Source organism: Pseudopipra pipra, chromosome 16 (assembly GCF_036250125.1).
Source record: "Pseudopipra pipra isolate bDixPip1 chromosome 16, bDixPip1.hap1, whole genome shotgun sequence".
Lineage (NCBI taxonomy): Eukaryota > Metazoa > Chordata > Aves > Passeriformes > Pipridae > Pseudopipra > Pseudopipra pipra.
Genome location: NC_087564.1, coordinates 15,747,933 through 15,765,066, shown reverse-complemented (window position 1 = coordinate 15,765,066; position 17,134 = coordinate 15,747,933). Strand labels below are relative to the sequence as shown.

General features: G+C 52.7%; 1 protein-coding gene across 3 annotated transcripts in view; it reads right to left on the bottom strand.

Annotated features, from left to right (window-relative positions):
* TRAF7 (TNF receptor associated factor 7) overlaps positions 1-15,981 on the bottom strand; it is a 31,158-nt gene extending 15,177 nt beyond the window's left edge. The window contains exons 1-4 of one of the 3 annotated variants that reach the window (XM_064673424.1): positions 15,839-15,981; positions 5,039-5,157; positions 4,796-4,853; positions 3,658-3,749 (exon numbers count right to left, since the gene is read on the bottom strand). In XM_064673424.1, the coding sequence (XP_064529494.1) occupies positions 3,658-3,749; positions 4,796-4,853; positions 5,039-5,119 (231 nt within the window). In that variant the 5' untranslated portion in view covers positions 5,120-5,157; positions 15,839-15,981. Of the gene's footprint in view, positions 1-3,657; positions 3,750-4,795; positions 4,854-5,038; positions 12,691-12,717; positions 13,965-15,838 lie in introns of those variants that run through there. The other 2 variants (XM_064673426.1, XM_064673425.1) reach the window with 2 other exon arrangements.
* Between the last annotated feature and the right edge of the window lie 1,153 nt (positions 15,982-17,134).

Sequence of the window (17,134 nt, the reverse complement as noted above, 5' to 3'; positions counted from 1 at the left end):
AATTCCCTCACAGCCCGGCTCTGCCGCTTCCTGCTCGGGAGGGGAGAGCGGAGCGGACACCGCGCACGACCAACGACAATCCCCCTGGCTGCAGCGGCCTTGGGATTGGCTTGGAGGGAATGCTGCCTCTGGAATATTAACCAGCAGTGCATCTCTGAGGGGGAAATATCAACCAGCAGCACGCAGCCAAGATGAAACTTGGCATCAAAGCAAAACTGGACACTCTTCAGATCATGAAGTGTCTGGATTTGGGGGTCCCAAATCCACCTGGGAGTGCAGCCAGGGCTGGGTTACTTGAGAAGAGATGCTCCTAGTGGACTGGGAAGGGTGCAGAGGGAAGGAATAAAGGTAGTCAAGGAGCAGAATGGATGTTTTGACAAAGAAATGGGAGAATGAAGCTGTAAGCTTCTGACACCTGGCACCAGGAGGTGACCGATGGCACCTGCACGTGTCACCTCTACATGGCTTGGATGTAGCTATGTCAGCCACCAACTCTGAGCAGTGCTGGCTGGAAGCAGCTCTGGAGATCACTGGCTGGAATTGAGACTCTCCCTGACCCTGGAGGCCAGCCCTGGCACTGCCCAGCTGGAACAGGGGAAGCTGCACGGACCAGACTCTGCTGCCCCAGGTTCCTGTGCAGCACCTTGGGAGCAAAACACTTTCCCTCATATTCCATCTGAACCTTGTGAGCTGCAATCTGTGCGTGTACCCTGGGTCAAAGGGGGCAACATCAGACTCAGGGATGGACAAAGGCAATGCAGGAGGGCAGGGGGGCAGTCAGGAGATCCAGCAATGAAAGCTGTAGAATGAGGTTCAGAGGCTGCAGTCTGAGTGCAGCTTGGCTGGGCTGCAGAAGAGGAGCAGATCAGGATCCTGCTGGTTCCTCTGCTGCTTCAGTTTTATGATCCTGCACTCCCAGGAGCTCAGAACTGCTGCATCTGCTCAGAAGCCAAAGCATAAAGCTTTTTCTTAAAGACAGCATATTTATTGGCTAAACAGGTAAACCTTGAGGAGGAAGGGTTATAATGAGTAAATCAATTTTATGTGTATCCATTCAGCTTATTATTTTCCTCCACTAGTAACAGAAGTTATTAAAATAACAAGAATGACTGTGCATAGTTCCCACTCTGGAGGTGACACGGAGTGGAGGGCAGCACAGGCAGGCTCTGCAGGGAGGCAGGTTTATCACAAGAAGCATCCTGGGTGGTCAGCAATGGAGAGGGGGACTGCTGCCCAAAAACATTTCCAGGAGATAGAGGTGTGAGACACAGACTTTCAAGGCTTCTGTAACACTGTGGGCTCAGAGCCCTGTGTCCTGGTTGGGGTAATGCTGGTGTTAACTACACAGGGGACAAATGAATGTGCTGAGAAAGCTCCCTCATTCCCTTGGCTGCAGAGACAATGTGGAATGGCAGAGGATGTGCTGGCAGTTACAGACCCTCTGGGTCTCTTCAGCCTTGCTTCTTGCCAAGCAAACAAGGACAAGACTTGAGAGACCTTATTTCTGCACTGAACATCAGGTGCATCTTCAAACAGCCCAAGGATGGAGCTCCCAAATCTTCTGATGGAAGATGGATAGTTTTTGGCTGGTAATTCAGTCCAGCCTCCAGTTCAGAGGTGAAGCTCCCTGTAAACAACAGACTTTGGACAGCCAGGCAGCCTTCATCCACTAGTATCTATTTGTGCCAATATTGAGCTGTAACCTTTAGCTGCAGTTCCCATCACCTCAGCTACAGGTGCAGGCTCCACGTGAAGGCTCCAGCAGAGTCCTTACGGGGACCTGTGGCACTATTTTCATGGAAAGCTGACAGCAGCTGCTCAGTAATCCCTGCCTTGCACACAGAACACACTGCTCTGCTTTGGGTTTCATTAACAGAAGCTTTAAAAAGAAAGAAAAAGGGGTGGTGGAGGTCACAGAAGGGCTCTGACGCATCTCCAGCTGTCTCACTGATGGCTGACAAGCCCTTGGCAGCTTCTGGAGGAGGGAAAACTCAGTGATGGGGAAGGGAAATCCCAGATTATTTCTTGACAAAGCAAATGAAGCTTCCTAAAAGGGTTAGTGAGTCTGTCTGGAGCGGCAGGCAGAGCAGGGCTGGGGTGGTTCCGGATTGTCAGCACTTCATGCTGTTTCCTGAACCACTCATTAATTCTCCTGCTATTTTTGCTTAAGAACATTTAGCACTCTGGGGAAGGTGGGCTGAGACTGCCCAAGAGGATTGGGGCTGGATCCCAGGAGAGATCTCCCCCATTTTTGGCTGCACACCTCAGTTCGTGACACCAGGGTTTTCAAAGGAGCTTTTCCACCAGACCTGGCTAAATGAAGTATCCCTCACACCCCTCCTCTGCAAAACTCCTCCCCTCTGCCCTGTGAGAACTGCCCAGCTCGTGAGAAGGGCACAGTGAGCCCAGCACTGAGCCCACAGGGGTCGTGCTCACAGCCAGGGTGGCCTGGAGCAGTGGCCCAGCTCTGTGGGGTCAGTGAGGGGATGGAGAGCTGCACTTGCCAAAGACACCAGGCAAATGTTCAAAGGACTTGTTAGGAAAAAAAACAAACAAAAAACCCCATGGGCTCACATTAAACACAGCAAGATGTCTGAGCAACAGAAGGAACTTTATAGGATGCTGACAATAAAGCTCTTTGCAATCTGGTGTCAAATTTATTTTCAGAAGTGTTGTAGCTCCATATTGTTGCTGACCCCAGTCTGTCAGGGCATAACTCCAGCAGCAGGGATCCCATTTACCTCTAGCTTGGAAGCTGGGTCTTGTAACCTGACTAAGTCTACAAGTACTTTATTTGAAGTTTACTACCAACATGCTTAAATCTAAACAGAGCTCATGGTTGTGAGACGTGGTTGGAGCACCAGGGACAGGAGAAGGTCCAGGCCTCAGAGCTGTCCATCCTTTCCCTGAGGTTTGCTTTGCTGTTGCTGTTCCTGATTTAATTGATTTAGCTGATTTAATTTCTCTCTAAACAGCTAACCCTGAGGCCTGTTGAATCACTAAATTCCCCAAAAACATCTTACTCAGAAGTGAGTAAGAAAGCTGGATGCAAAATTGGGAAGTTCTTTTCCGCAAAAATATTGGGAGACATGGGAATGGTTTGTGTGAGAAGCCCCCAGGAGCCCAGCACAGTCTGTAGTGTCCAACATCCCACTCTGCAGGTTCCAAACCCGCTCCCTGTGGCCAGAAGCCCCATCTGGAGGTGGGAATAGGAATGGATTCTACGGCCTCAACTGCAGAGCCAGCTGGGATCCATCCAACAGGCCCTGACCAGACTGCCTGGCCTCAGTCACAGCCCAGACATCCCTGGCTGTGCCTGTTTCCTCCTGAGCACCTGCTCTCCCAGAGCCAGGTACACACACAGGTCTGTGGCATTTGTGCTTCCCAGGCTTTGAAACCACATAACCATTTCAAGCAGTGTGAAAATGAGCACCAGCAGCACCAGCTTAAAGCCCCAGGTCAGAATCAGCTGCTTCCCCACGGCACCAACCACAGGAGCAGCCAGGAATGCTGAGGCTGGTCCTGCCCCCGGTGCAGGAATCTCCCTTGGATATAACAGTGCACGGGAATGATGAGGGAGGCAGAGGACTCCAGAGGAACACCAGACATCTCTCATCTCTCAGCTAAGCCAGTCAGGAGGGCCCTGGCAACACCTACCATGCCATCGTCCTCATCCCGTGGGGAATAGGTGAGTGTGCTGGAGGAGGACGGGGTCCGGCGGTGCTGCTTAAAAGTGTTGGTCCCGTCAGCTTTGAAGGGAATCAAAGAAAGAAAAACAAGCATTTAGGCTCCTCAGAAACATTCCCAAACCATGGGTCAGCCTCTGTAGCTGTAAGTGTTCCTTAGAAAAGACTCGGGATTCTCCAACTCCAGTTTTGTGACTGGACATAGCACAGGTAGAACAACCCTGATCTCTGAGAGCTTGCCCAGAAAAGAGCACAGGTTATATTCTGTCAGGTTCACAGGGTAAAAACACTATTAAAAGGAAACTTTATACTCCCACATATCTCAGTCACCAACAAAAATTGCTTGGATCCAGGAAGGTCTGGATACTCTTGCAGCACAAGGGAGGCATGGTAAATTAAATATGAGATATTTGTATAGAGATTGTGTTACTGACTCATGTAAAAGTTTGAATGTAAATATTCTGGAGTCCAAAACCACCTAGAGTCCAAGACAAATGTAATCCAAACATCTTCCTCAGGCACATGTTAATTTTCTTATCTAAATCAGTGTCAAGTCTTCTTGTTTCTACTAAAGGAAGGATATTTGTATTCCAAAATAAAAACAGACCTCTTCCTACATTCACCCCACCTGTCAGGCCTCAGGCTTCCCTCACCTGCTGAGCTTTGAGGAACAAGGCACAGGAATTCTAAATAAGTAGAGGCATTTGCATCCTCTCCTGTCTGAGCTAAAAATGGCCATGGGGGTTTCACCAAAGCTCCAGAGTGACTCACAGTCAGGCACAAGAGTGAAGATGGAATTTTCAGTGCTGGTGATGATTGTCACAGGGATCAGTAAGATTTGGTGCTGAAATCAGTATCAAACCCTGTTGTACTATCCCAATTTCAACAGGAGCTTCCCAGTGGTGCTGCTCAGTTTGCCTAAGGGGAGACAATTCCTGTGCCTTCTCATTTCCTTCATGTCTGGACACTGGGGCTGCAAAGCACTAAAACCAGCCCCTGGCTAATGAACACAGTGATTCTCCCAACAGCTTTATGGTTTGTAGAAAACAACAACAACCTGGAATCACCCACAGTGCTTTGGTGAGATGCTCCAAGCATGAGATACTCACGCTTTGTGATGGTGGTCACAGCAGAGTAGGCTGGTCCAAAAGTTGTTTCCATTCTCGTCTGAAATATGGAGAAAATGAAGGTCAGGGCATATAAAGGCTTCAGATCTTCCCCGAACCGGTGAAAAAATGTACATACATGTTCCTAACTTTTATCTGTGAATGCTGAGAATCTTAAGAGGCAAGGAAATACCATATTTCAGAAGGCACCTAGTCCCTCTGCTCTGCCACCAGCAGTGACCTTACCCCGTTAGTGTTTTCTGAAGGAGTGATGTTTGTTGTGCCACTGGAGAATCGATTGTAGCGAGCGTTCTTGTTTGAGCTCATAATCTAGGCCAGCATCTGTTAGTCATGGGAAGCTTGCTCTGGGGAAGAAGGGAGACAGAAAGGGAATTAGGTTCATTGTATGTATTTTCCTGGGCTCAGAGAACACTCTCCTGCAGCACTAAGTCCAAGTGTTTACCTAAACTCACTTAAACCTGGATTTTCAGGAGGAAGAGGCAAGGACAAAGTCAGATTCCTTTGAATCATTCCTGGATGAGAGTTCAGCATTTTCTAAAAATATTATCTTTTAAAAAGGGGCTCATTTCTCTTTTTCCACTGTTTACACAGATTTTCACTAAGCTCAAGTTTGCAAAGTCAAGAATTCCACAACAATAACCTGCATAAACACCTGGAGTTTGCTTTCTTTAACCTCAGCTGGAACTCGATGGTGCTTCAGGGCACAATCATGCTGTTATCCCAGCGGATCTGACAAGATGCTCTCAGTCTCCTTTGGAGCCAGGTACCCTTAGGAAGGAGCTGCACCTTCTCTGCCATCACATGGAGGCACTTCTGGCTCAAGCAGGACTTTCCCTGAGAGAAGCCAAGGGCTCAGCTGGGCACTGAGCTCTCCTCCCAGGCTCCATCCCTGCAGCCAGCAGGTTCTGCTTGCACTCCCAGGCTGTCCCAGCCTGCCCAAGGGGCTCTGTGCTCTGGGAATAAACTGCTCCAGAAGAATCCTGACTAAGAGACCCCTTTCTGTCCAAGGTAAGTCTTGGTATTTTCACTGCCAGCAGCAGTCCAGGGGCTAAACAGACACACACCTCCAGTGAGGACAGACAGGCCAAAAAGGGTTTACTGAGACAACAAAAATCCCTTTCTGCAGGACAAGAGTCTTGTAAGGAACACCCCACAGGTGTCCCCAACGCAGAGCTCCTGGTCCTGTGAGATGGCTCTGCTCCAGCCAGGCTTCCACACTCCTGCTGCTCCCACTGCCAGCTGCTGGGAGGTGAAATCTCTCAGGGGTTTCCAGCAGTTGGTTTTCCCTGGTTTGGAGGTGACAAGTCCTAAATCTCCAAGCTCCTTACAGAACCACCACCGTGATTTCTCCACTTTACAGAAAGGGAAACTGAGGCTCAAAGAGAGACAGGGTCCCACCATGTAGCTGTGACTGGGGACTTGTCCAGGGATTCCCACCTCCCTGGAGAGCCCTGGCACAAGGCTGCCTGCACACGGGGCTGGGCACACCCTGCACCTGCATTTTAAACACTGCAAAGGTGACACTCGAGCTGTCCTTGACCAAGGCTCTGCTCAGGGCCTGACACAGCACTTCCTGGTGCTCCCTGCAGCTCTGGATCCAACAGCTGTCAGGCAGCCAGAAACAGCAGCAGCAGAATCCAGGGAATTGCTACTCAGGACTAAATTCTCAGAAAAAGCTACAGTCTAAAACAACAAAAAAAAAATCTCCACAAAAATTCCAATGAAAAACCAAACAAACAGAAACTCCGAAGCCAAACCCAAAACCATCTTAAAACCAGGGATCTGGATAATGTTTTCCACACATGTGACAGCACTGTCCTGGCTCTTTGCAAATGCCAGATCCCTCAGGAGATGCTGAGCAGAGTTGCTGGAGCTGTCTCAAAACCAGCAGGACTGAAGCAGTGTTGTGCTGCTGCATCAGGGAGACCTGCCGAGTTTAAAGCTGGGCTCCAGCAAGCCAGAAGTTTGGCTGTGGCCATCAGATCCTTTTATTCCTGTCAGTGTTCCTTAGGGCACAGAGATTAGAGGGAACTGGGAGGGTGGGTGGTGGGAGAGGGCAGGCAAATTTTTTGGGTAACACTGGCTGTGGCCCCATGAGGTCTGAACCCCACCCAGCCTCTCACCCTCCAGCAGCCTTGGACCAAGCCCTGGAGCTTCCTCCCAGCAAAAATTCCCCTCTTCTGCACAGCATTTCTGGACTACAAAGCCTGAAGATCAAAGAGTCAAAAAGGTGTCCAGCTGGGGTCTCCAGATGATGTAGTGCTTATAAATAAAGCAAAGCCAAGTACTTCCACGAGTGATGGCATAAACTGCCACATTTCCTGGGGTCTCATGTCTCAAGGCTGCATTATCTCATCCTTAATCATCGCCTGCATGTATCCCTGAATTTCCCCTCTCCATAGGCTCCCTATGTGTAACAATGCAGCTAAGCTCTGGTCATTTCCACTAAGGTAGAAATAGAGGGACTCACTTTTCAGGGATATGAATCCATGATTCCTTCTTCAGAGAACCTCAGCAACATCTACCCAGTGACCCTTTATCCTGCACTGCTCAAAGCCAAGAGCAGGGATATGCTCCCACCTCACCATTCGTGTCAGCATTAAGGGAACCTCGCATATAAAATATTCCTATTGGGTTTTAGGGCAAACAATCATTCCCAGATGGAAAGGGAGGAAGCCCATCCTAATGGTGGATTGTGGGCTGTCTGGAGACTCCTACAGAAGCTTCATTCTCATTTTCAGGGTATGTATCACCTTCAGATGTAACAGATGGAGTGATGGGAAAGCACTCGGAGACAGGGAAAACCAAAAATGGGGACAACCAACAGCTTGAGGAGTTCTGGAATATCCTTAAACATTGGATCAGACGTGCAACCAACAGTGACTGCAGGCACCTGAGCCACTACAATGACCCCTACAGCACCTGCCTGGGAACTTCCCAGGGATAACCCACAGGCCATGGAAAAGTGTCCTGGAGAGGCACTAAGGAAGCATCTCCAGTCTCACCCTGCCCCAAAATCACACTCAAACAGATGCAACAGAGCTTGGATAAATCCGAAGTGAGGAAGAGAACGGGGATTTTCCACTCACTGTCCATAAGCACGACCTGTGCTCTGCAGCTTGGCTGAGCAACCTACCTGCAAGTAGCAGCAGGGACCTGCTCTGTCTGCTCTGAACAGAGAGCAGAGGAACATGAGCAATGGGAAAAATGCTGAGTGGAATATCAGCCAGGCTGAAGAACACCAGCAGCCACAGGAATATCTGATTTCAGCCCAAATCTCTGCACCCACCAAAGGCAGGAGCATTTCAGCAGAGCAGACACCTCTCCAGAGCACAGCTCCTCCCATCTTCCCAGAGGTACTGAGAAAGGCCTTTTCCAACTGGTATCAAGCAAGTTAAAAGGAGGCAGAAAAGAGCTGATCCTGTCAATATTAATATCAGATTCCTACAGCACTTGCAAAAATCTCTGCCAGATTTCTACACCTTTGCCTGGCATCTGAACCCTGCCTGCTACACTGTCCTGTGCTCCAGGCCTGGAGGATGCGTGTCCCTCCTGGGGATCCCAGCCTGTGACCCAGATTCTCCTTGCCCAGAGTTAATTTTTCTAATACTTTTTTTTTTTTTACCATGCAACTTCAGTGTTTTTTAGAGTAAACAAAGAGGGGAAAAAATCTACCCTGGAAAAGGAAGCAGTGGGGACCAGCTATCCAGTAAATCCCACGGCTGATCGTAAGCAGATGCGAGGGAGGGGAAGGGATGAGTTTCAGCATTTGCACACCATGGGGATCAACTCAGGCTTTTGAGACTCAGCGAGAAGAAAAGCCTTAAAATCCTTCTGTAGTAATCCAAGCAAGGAGAAACCCAACCACCAGTAGCTGCAGAGGCAGCTGGGGGAAGCAGCGCTCTTCCTACTGCTGAGTGGAGATCCAGTGGGATCAGCCATGGATCACACTGCTGCCAACCCTGCCACTGCACCTCAAAGCAGGGAGAAGAATCACCTCTGGGACCAGTGGCCTGGCTAATCATAGAATCCTGGAATGGTCTGGGTTGGAAGAGACCTTAAAGGTCACCCAGTTCCAATCCCTGCCGTGGGCAGAGAACCACTGGCCATGCTGAAGAGGGGTCTGGTGGCATCTGCCTTCTCTCCGCCCCCAGAGCACACACAGTTATTCCCAGAAGATCCTTACAACCAAGCACAAAGGCCAAGGCTTTGAAGGGGGGACATGGCACAAGGAGAAGGGACAGTAGAGTATCCCAACCTCACAAACATCACATAACCTGCCTGGTCCTGTCGAGAGCCAGTTCCCAGTGCAGGAACCCCACCTTTGCAGGCACCAGGGCACTGCTGGGCTGTGTGCTCTGGCTGCTCTCCAGGTGAGCCACGGGCACGGCAGTAGGTCCTGCAGGTGACACGTGCCACGACTGGCAGCTGCAGAGTCCCACAGTGTCTCCCTGCCAAGACACCAGCAAGAGTTTCCTTTGCCTTACGCAACCGCCAGCCCGTGACGCTCAGTGTGTCCTACATCTGCTGGTTCTTCTTTCCCCCCTCCTTCCTCTCTCCATTGAAGCCCTCTCCAAGGTTATTCACCCCCAAGGAAACCACTGGAGCAGCAAAATCATCCACAGCAGGAGTGTTTGCCAGCGGGAAAGACAGGCATGGGTTATCCTGCTCCGGCTGGAACAGCCCCTGGGTGACGTGAACTTCCTTATCTCACAGCCTGGGTATTTATGGCATAAGAGCTTCTGTTCCTCTTACAACACCACAGTGAGGATGAGAAGGGTTACACATCCTTGAGAGTATTGGCACATCCCCAGGGAAATACTCTGAGAAAAGCTCCCACAGCCCAGCTCCACGGGACAAGGGGAAGGCACACGGGTGCCAAGAGCAGGGGGTGGCTTTGGGGGCTACCCCCACCTCCTTGTCCATATCCCAAGCTCTCACACATCCAGGGCTCCTCTGGGGGAGGTCACAGGGCCAGTATATCCAGCCCAGTTGGGGCAGGCTGTCTACCTTGTCCTTCTGCAGGACCAAGGTGTTGCCCACACGTTCTGTGAACTGGTTCTTAGTGGCCCACAGCGACCAGCAAGGGAACATCTCAAATCCCAGAGACAGCCTGGTGACAGTCACACTGGCTTCCCTGGTATCTGTGGTGGAAATACCACCCAAAAGAGCTTGTGAGCTGCATTAACAGGGCTTTAAGAACACGGTTACCTGCTCTAGGTGACCCTGCCTTGGCAGGGAGTTACACTAGATGGTCTCCAGAGGTCCCTTCCAACTCTAATTAACTATTCTGTGACTACCCATATCTCATGGTGATGAGGACTATGAGCATCTGGTCTGACTTGTAAAACACAGGCCTCAGAATGCTGAGCTACCCCAGATCCCTGAGATAGACACCTCTCAAGTCAGTCACCAGACAGGAAGCAGAGGGTGGAGCCCAATGGTCACTCCTCAGGTTAGGGTAAGGTCCTTCCAACCCAAACCATTCGAGGATTCCATGATTTCCACAGCTGCTGAAGACAGAACTGATGCTCTGACCCAGCAGGACATTTCTTACACTCTTTGGGAGGCCTCTCAAAGGCCAGGATCGTATGCCAAGATGTGCAGTCAGTGCTAGAAGGACATAAAACCAGAACAGAAGTTCAGCCTTACTGACAGAACGTGGCACCTCCATCTGGTGGGTGTTGGGTTCTGGGGAACAGTCTTTGTATTGTTCAGAAGTTTCTCCTGTAAGTCATACAAACTTTCCTGAGACCAAAATTGTATTGAGCTGTCATCAATAAAAATAAAACTGATATTTTTAATTGCTGCTGCTTTTACCAGCGCTTCCACCAACCACAGGGCTGTGAGAGCACATTCAACAGCTGCTTGAACGTGGCCATGCCTTTGAGCAAACGGGGTTCAGAATGGGAAATCATGTCATATGGTGCTTTTCCTAACGGATAATGACTCCTTGGGATAGAAGATTTTTTTTGTCATACTTCATGTCAAAACCTGAAGCAGTAACTTTCAGATGTGCCCATAACTGGATCAAAAGTGATTGCTCTGGTGGAACAAAGCATCTCATTTTTCCCCTCCCCCCAAGAAAATGAAGTTAAAAGGAAGGACAGAGGCCAATGTTCAATACTGTTCCATGACACAAAAAGCTACATTTGAAGCTTTACTTCCATTTTTGGTAACCTGGAAGCACCCACCTACTACACCATTTCTGTTTTGCAGACCAGGGCTCAGTAGTTCTGACCCCTCCAACCCAAATTGCCGTGTCTGGGCTCAGCAGCTGCACAGTCACTGCTGGGCAGCCAGGCTGGCAGGAACAGGCACGTCCAGAGCTCCTCCACACAAAGACCAGAATCAAAAGGTGCTTTAAAAGTTGGCCCTAACGCTGCAGCTTCGTGCTGTGCCTTTCACAGCTTGTGCTTTTCCACATCCTCCCTCAAAGAACAGGCCCACTCAGACACCATCACATTGTTAAATTGGGGATTTGGTTAAGGAAAAAGAATAAAACCCCAACCAAGCCCCCAAACCAACAACACCCTACTTCTCCAAGGCAAAAATCTCAGTTCTGCTGCAGTTCCTTGAGAGGAAATGGTCACCCCATGTTGATAAGAATTATCAGGCTTTAAAAGCTGAGAATAGTCACTTACACCACTCACACCACAACTGGTGCTCACTGGTGCTCCTCAGCCTTGCTTGACAGAGAGACCAAATGGCTGCCAAGACCCCACAGGGCCCTGTGGGCTGGCTCAGGCCCCGCTGCTGCCAATCTGGTCGATAGAGGGGCTTGCAACTCATCTAAAAAGCTTCTAAGACATGGCAGGTCAGCAGCAAAGCCTGGGATATGGAGAGATTCAGCCTCTGTTCTCCCAAGGGAGCCAGAGGAACGTTTGTCTCACCTCTGATCCTCCTCTCTGGAGCCCTGCTAGACCCAAGGCAATCACAGCTCCTCCTCTCCTTCATTCCTCGATTCCTGTGCCACCACTGAGGCCTTTTCCAACTGCTTTGCCTTACTGGCTGCACTGCACTCCTCTGGAAAGCTGTAACCAGCCCATCACATTATGGGATTCTTCCAGATTAAAGTCATAAGAAACCTGAGCCCATAAACATAAATCAAAAAGCACAAAGTATCACTTCCACCCCCTGCTCCCCCCCAGCATCCTCCAAAGCTTTGAAACTTCATGACACATTCTTGCCCTCTGGGTGCAATTGGAGCACTTCAAAGATCAGGCTGAAACACATCAGCTCCTTCACAAAGAAAAATGACCCAGTAAATTCCAGTTACCCGCTCTTTTTTTTGTACAGTTGCCTTGGACTTTGCCACTGAGAACAAGCAGGACACACAATGTAGACACCTACATTCATTGATCAAACTGTGACCCTCAGAGGAACAAATGCTGAATCTTGGATTCCAAAAGGAATCAGTGGCTGTGGACACTTGCACCATGGCAAATCTACGGACAGCTTTGAGGCAGCAGCACTGTTCAGTGTCCCACAGCCCCCTAACACTCCCCCAGGGTGACTCAAAGGGGAGGCACCTGGACACAGCCTCTCCTCACAAACTTGGCTTCCACGCTCACAACTCTGCCTAAGGAAAACCGAGGACTTCCCAGCCCTGAAACCACCAGGAACAGCCGGGGAACACACTTGCTGAGTTGCAATCAAAAGTTCCACGTCCTCGCAAAGGTCACTCTGAAGGATCATAAAACCAGCACAACAGGGCTCTGGCTGTTGGACAGGCCACAGGTACCCACTTCCAAACTGGTGCTGGATTCCAGGTCTCCACCAAGGGATGGAAACAGTTCCTCCCTCCCTGCTGTGACGGCTGAAGCAGAGCAGCTTCCCAGGGAGTGCTGCTATGGGCTGACACCCAACACCCGGAGCAAACCCCTCTCCTGCGGGACACTCACCCTCGGCCATCCCGGCTGGCCCGGAGCGGCAGAGCCCGGCAAGGCGCCTCCATGCCCAATTCCTGAGCCGTGCACAGGCTCTTCCCGGCCAGGCCGTCCCTCCCGCTATCTGTGTGCGTGTGTGCATCGCTCCCCAGTGATGTAAACACAAAGGCATGCGGAGCAGTGGGCGAGATGTAAATCCAGCTGGAAAATCCCACAGCTCAGCCAATCTCCACGCTGCCTCTCAGCATTGCCCTGGCTGCTCCGGGAATGCTCCCTTCCCGGTTCAGCTTAGTGCAGGAAAAACAACCCTCTCTGAGCACACACGGATTTATTCCCCCGATCCGAGAAAGCTCCAGGGACGGGACAGTCGCTTTAAGGGAAGTTTGGGTTTCTCTCCCTCTTTAGAGAGTTCCCAAACTATTCAGAATTCTGAATATCAAACAGCAACACGGTCTTTGTTTGGAGAGACGATCCAGGGGAATCCAGTTAACTAAGAACCACCTCAAAGGCTGAGCTGGGGAGCAGGACTCACTCAAAATACAGGCACTGACAGTGGGGGACTCCTTCTGCCAGGACACCCACCCCCACAACTGAGGGTCTCCCAAGAGCAGGACTGCCCCACTCCAGCCCAGGACGCCTCATTAAAAGCTGATGAAACTCTGATGAAACTCTGAGCTTGGGCTGTGCTAAAGGCAGAGCAGGAGCAGCCTAAATGTGTAATTTGGGGCGCTGCTGCCCTGGGCTCCAGGGGGACTTGTTGAGGTCCAAAGAAGGGTGACACGTACCCCTGTGAGCAACCAGCCACCTCCTTCCTTGTCCCAGTTGCCACTACATCCCTCGATCCAATCCACGGATGAGGGGATGTGCCAGTGTGTCCCTCACCATGCCCATGGCAAAGGGTCACAGGCAGGGAAGGGCCGACAAAGGGAATACAAATCAGGAGGGATGAGTTCTGACAGGCTGAACCTGTCCACGAAACCCAAGTGCTGAGGTAGTGAAACCATGAAGGATTTTCTCTCCAGTGCCTTTCTCCTGGTGCAGCTGGGCTTGGCTGAGACAACCTGTGAGACAGGTACAGTCACGCTCCAGGAAATCCCACAGTCATGGCCAGCAGGGCCTGGAAGCTCCCATGGAAGAGGGGAATGCTCAGCCCACGAGGTGACCGAGGGCTGAACCCCAACCGAGGCTACAGTGCTCAGCACCACTCGGGGCCACCCCCAGTGCTGCTCAGCAGCAGCTCCTGGCAGGGCAGAGCTGGCTCCAGCTCCAGCTCCAGCACTTGGTGCTCAGCAACACCCCACAGCCCGGAGGGGTCCCTGCGGGATTGTGGAGCCCTGGGAAGGGAATGTTTGCCTGCACAAAGGTTCCAGCCAGCGGGCACAAACTTTCATGTGGTGCTTCACACATGGCTTAAGGCCCTTGAAGGCTGTGCTGCCACAGGAACAGGCAGGTGTGGGCCCACCCTGCAGAGCAGCTGGGATCCCCCAGGAATCCCTCAGATCAGGGAACCGAACTGCCTGGAAACTATGGATTGGGGTTTTTTCCCCTTGGGTTCAATCAATATCCTGAAAATTCCTGTTGGGGTGTCAACCAGTGAAGGTACCAGCGTTTCCTGACAGGAAACTGCACTTTGGCTCAGGTTTCCCAAAGCCACTGGGTAAAACTGAACCTCCCTCAGGGTGAAACGAACGTTCCTTCCCTTGGGGAAGTCTCACCTGCACACAAATCAAACCCCAACACCTGAGATTTCTGGTTGGATTCACCCTGTCCCTTCCCTGCTTGAGACAGCGGTGCCCGGGAGGGACCCCAGGACATAGAGGGGGACCCAGCAGAGTGTGGACAGCTCCCTGCTCCTACAGCTTCCTGCATGACCTTAGGAAATCCCAAATTTCCCTCACTGGGGGTAGGTTCAGGTTGGACATCAGGAGGAATTTCTTCATGGAAAGGGTGGTCAGGCACTGGAAGGGGCTGCCCAGGGAGGTTTGGAGTCCCCATCCCTGGAGGTGTCCAAGGAATGACTGGACGTGGCACTCGGTGCTCTGGGCTGGGGGACAAGATGGGGATCGGGTACAGGGTGGACTCCATGGGCTTTTCCAACCTCAGTGATTCTGGGATTCTGTGGTCTTGCTACTTTTGCTCAGCCAGGGCTTTCTAGAATCATCCTTCAGTCCACAGCCCTCTTCTCACAACCCCTGTTGTGGCTGGAAGCTGAAACCCTGACAGACAAACACTCAGACCACAATGCAGCAGCTGCTTAGAGGAACACAACAGCTTTGTCCAGGCTGAGAACACATTGCTGGGAGGGAAATGCACGGGGAGGCAAAATTAAAGCACTGGGATTGAAACAAAGTCAAAGCAACTCTGTCAAAGTGGAAAAAACAACCGCCAGGCCACAGTTCTTAACACAGCCTGGCCCTGGCAGGGACAACAGCCCAGATACACCAAACCTGGGTAACTCCTGTCCCAGCTCCTCTCACACTCAGCGAGCCACCGGCAGCACCTCAGCCCTCGTCTTTGACCCCACAGGGCTCTCTAAAGCATCTGAACACAAAGGGAACCCGCACCCTGGGCTGCCCTGCACAGCCCGGATCCAGCAGGAGCAGGGACAGTGCCTGTCACCGGGAGCAGGACCCAGAGCACCGCCGGCACGGGGACACAACAACGCCCGTGCCTGCCCCGGGACCCGCGGGCGTTCGGGGCGGCTGCAGAGCACCCCAAACACCCCCATCCTGAGCCTCGGGAGAGCACGGCACGGGGAAACGAGGGCACCGCGAGGGCAGGGGAGGACAGGCAGCGACACGGGACGGGGTCGGGCAAGGGACGGGGCAGAAAAAGGCAGAACTGGGCAGAAAAAGGCAAAACTGGGCAGAGTCTGCGATGAGACCCGGGAAACACACCGGGAGGGCACGCGGGGCGGAGAGCAGGGCACGGGCGGGATCCACCGGCACCGAACAGCGCGGAGATGGCGCTCGAGCCCCTCTGAGCGCCCGCACGGCCCCGCCGGCACCTCCGAACACACTGCCCGGGGCCGGAACCGGGCGGCGGGCACGGGGCAGCGCCGGGAGCCCCGCGGGCACTCCTCAGCCGTTCCCCCCAGAGAGGCCCGTCCCGCCCGGCCCCCCCGTCCCGGCCGTACCTGGGAGCGGCGGCGGCGGCCGCAGCGCCGGTGCCCGGTGCCGGCACATCGCGGCCAGGCCTGCTCCCCGCTGCCGCCCGGCCCGGAACCGCCGCGCGCGCCGCTCCTCGGGACTTGTAGTACCACGCACCGCTCGCCACCCGCGCGGCCACGCCGCCCGCACTACAATTCCCGGCAGCCCTCGCGGCGCGGGCGCTCCGCGCTACAACCGCCGTCGCCACTGGCTCGGCCCGGCCTCCGGCGGTAGCCAATCAGACGGCGGCAACCACCGCCTCGGGCCACGCTGCGCAGCGCTCCGCCATTGGCGCGGGGGAGCGCGGCGGCCAATGAGCGCTGGGAGGGGCGGGGAGGCAATCACGCCAACCGCTGACGATTGGCTGCGCCAACGGCGGTCTGACCAATAGCGGCGTCGGAGAGGCTATAAAGGCCGCGGCGGGGAGCACGCGTTCTCTTTTTCTACGCGGAGGTGAGAAAAGAATGAAGTGCATTAGGGCGCGCGGGAAGGGAAGGGAGCGGGGCTGGTAGCGAGGGCGGGCCGCTGATGATCCATACTGACCTTTCTGACACCTCGTCTGAGGGCGGCGGGCGGCCGCGGCCCCTGCTGAGCAGCCACGGCTGAGGCCCGCGGGAGCCGCGGCGGGGCCGGGCCGGGCGCTCGGGCTGCCCCTCACGCGCTGCCTTCTCCCCTCAGGGCTCGGCGGGAACCGGCGGCGGCGCGGGACGTCCGAGCCCGGACCGCGGCTGCTCCCGGGGCTCTGAGCCGGTCAAACGCCTGTGCCGGGTGTGCTCTGTGGTAAGTGGGGCTGAGCCTTTCCAGGAAACTGCTGCTGCTGTACAACAGGGGGGTCAGGGCGGCTCTTAAAGCACAAAGATGCGGCTGCAGAATGGGCTGGATTACAAGAAATCATCGACTTTCACTCTCCCACGTGGGTTAGTTCCAGGTGAATGCCCTGAGTGCGATGGTGTGGGTAACTGAAAGCATTTACACTCTACGGCGTGTAGATCGAGAATTTAAATCTTTATTCTGCTGTGGAATATAACAAGTTATTCCAGCAATGTTCTTGCCCCAGCCTCAGATCAAGTCCAGCCTTGTCATTTAACTCTTTGCTGCTGTACCAATTTTTTAGCTTGCAGGTTAATAAAGTTTTCAACGACTTGTTTGGCTTTTGTCTCCGTTATTCAAAAATCCCATGGGTGACATGTAAAACCACTGACTAACTTTAAACTTTATTGCTGGGCACCCAGCAGGGTGTATTGAAATAAACTGCAGCTCAGCCCAGCTCCCTTTCATTGGAA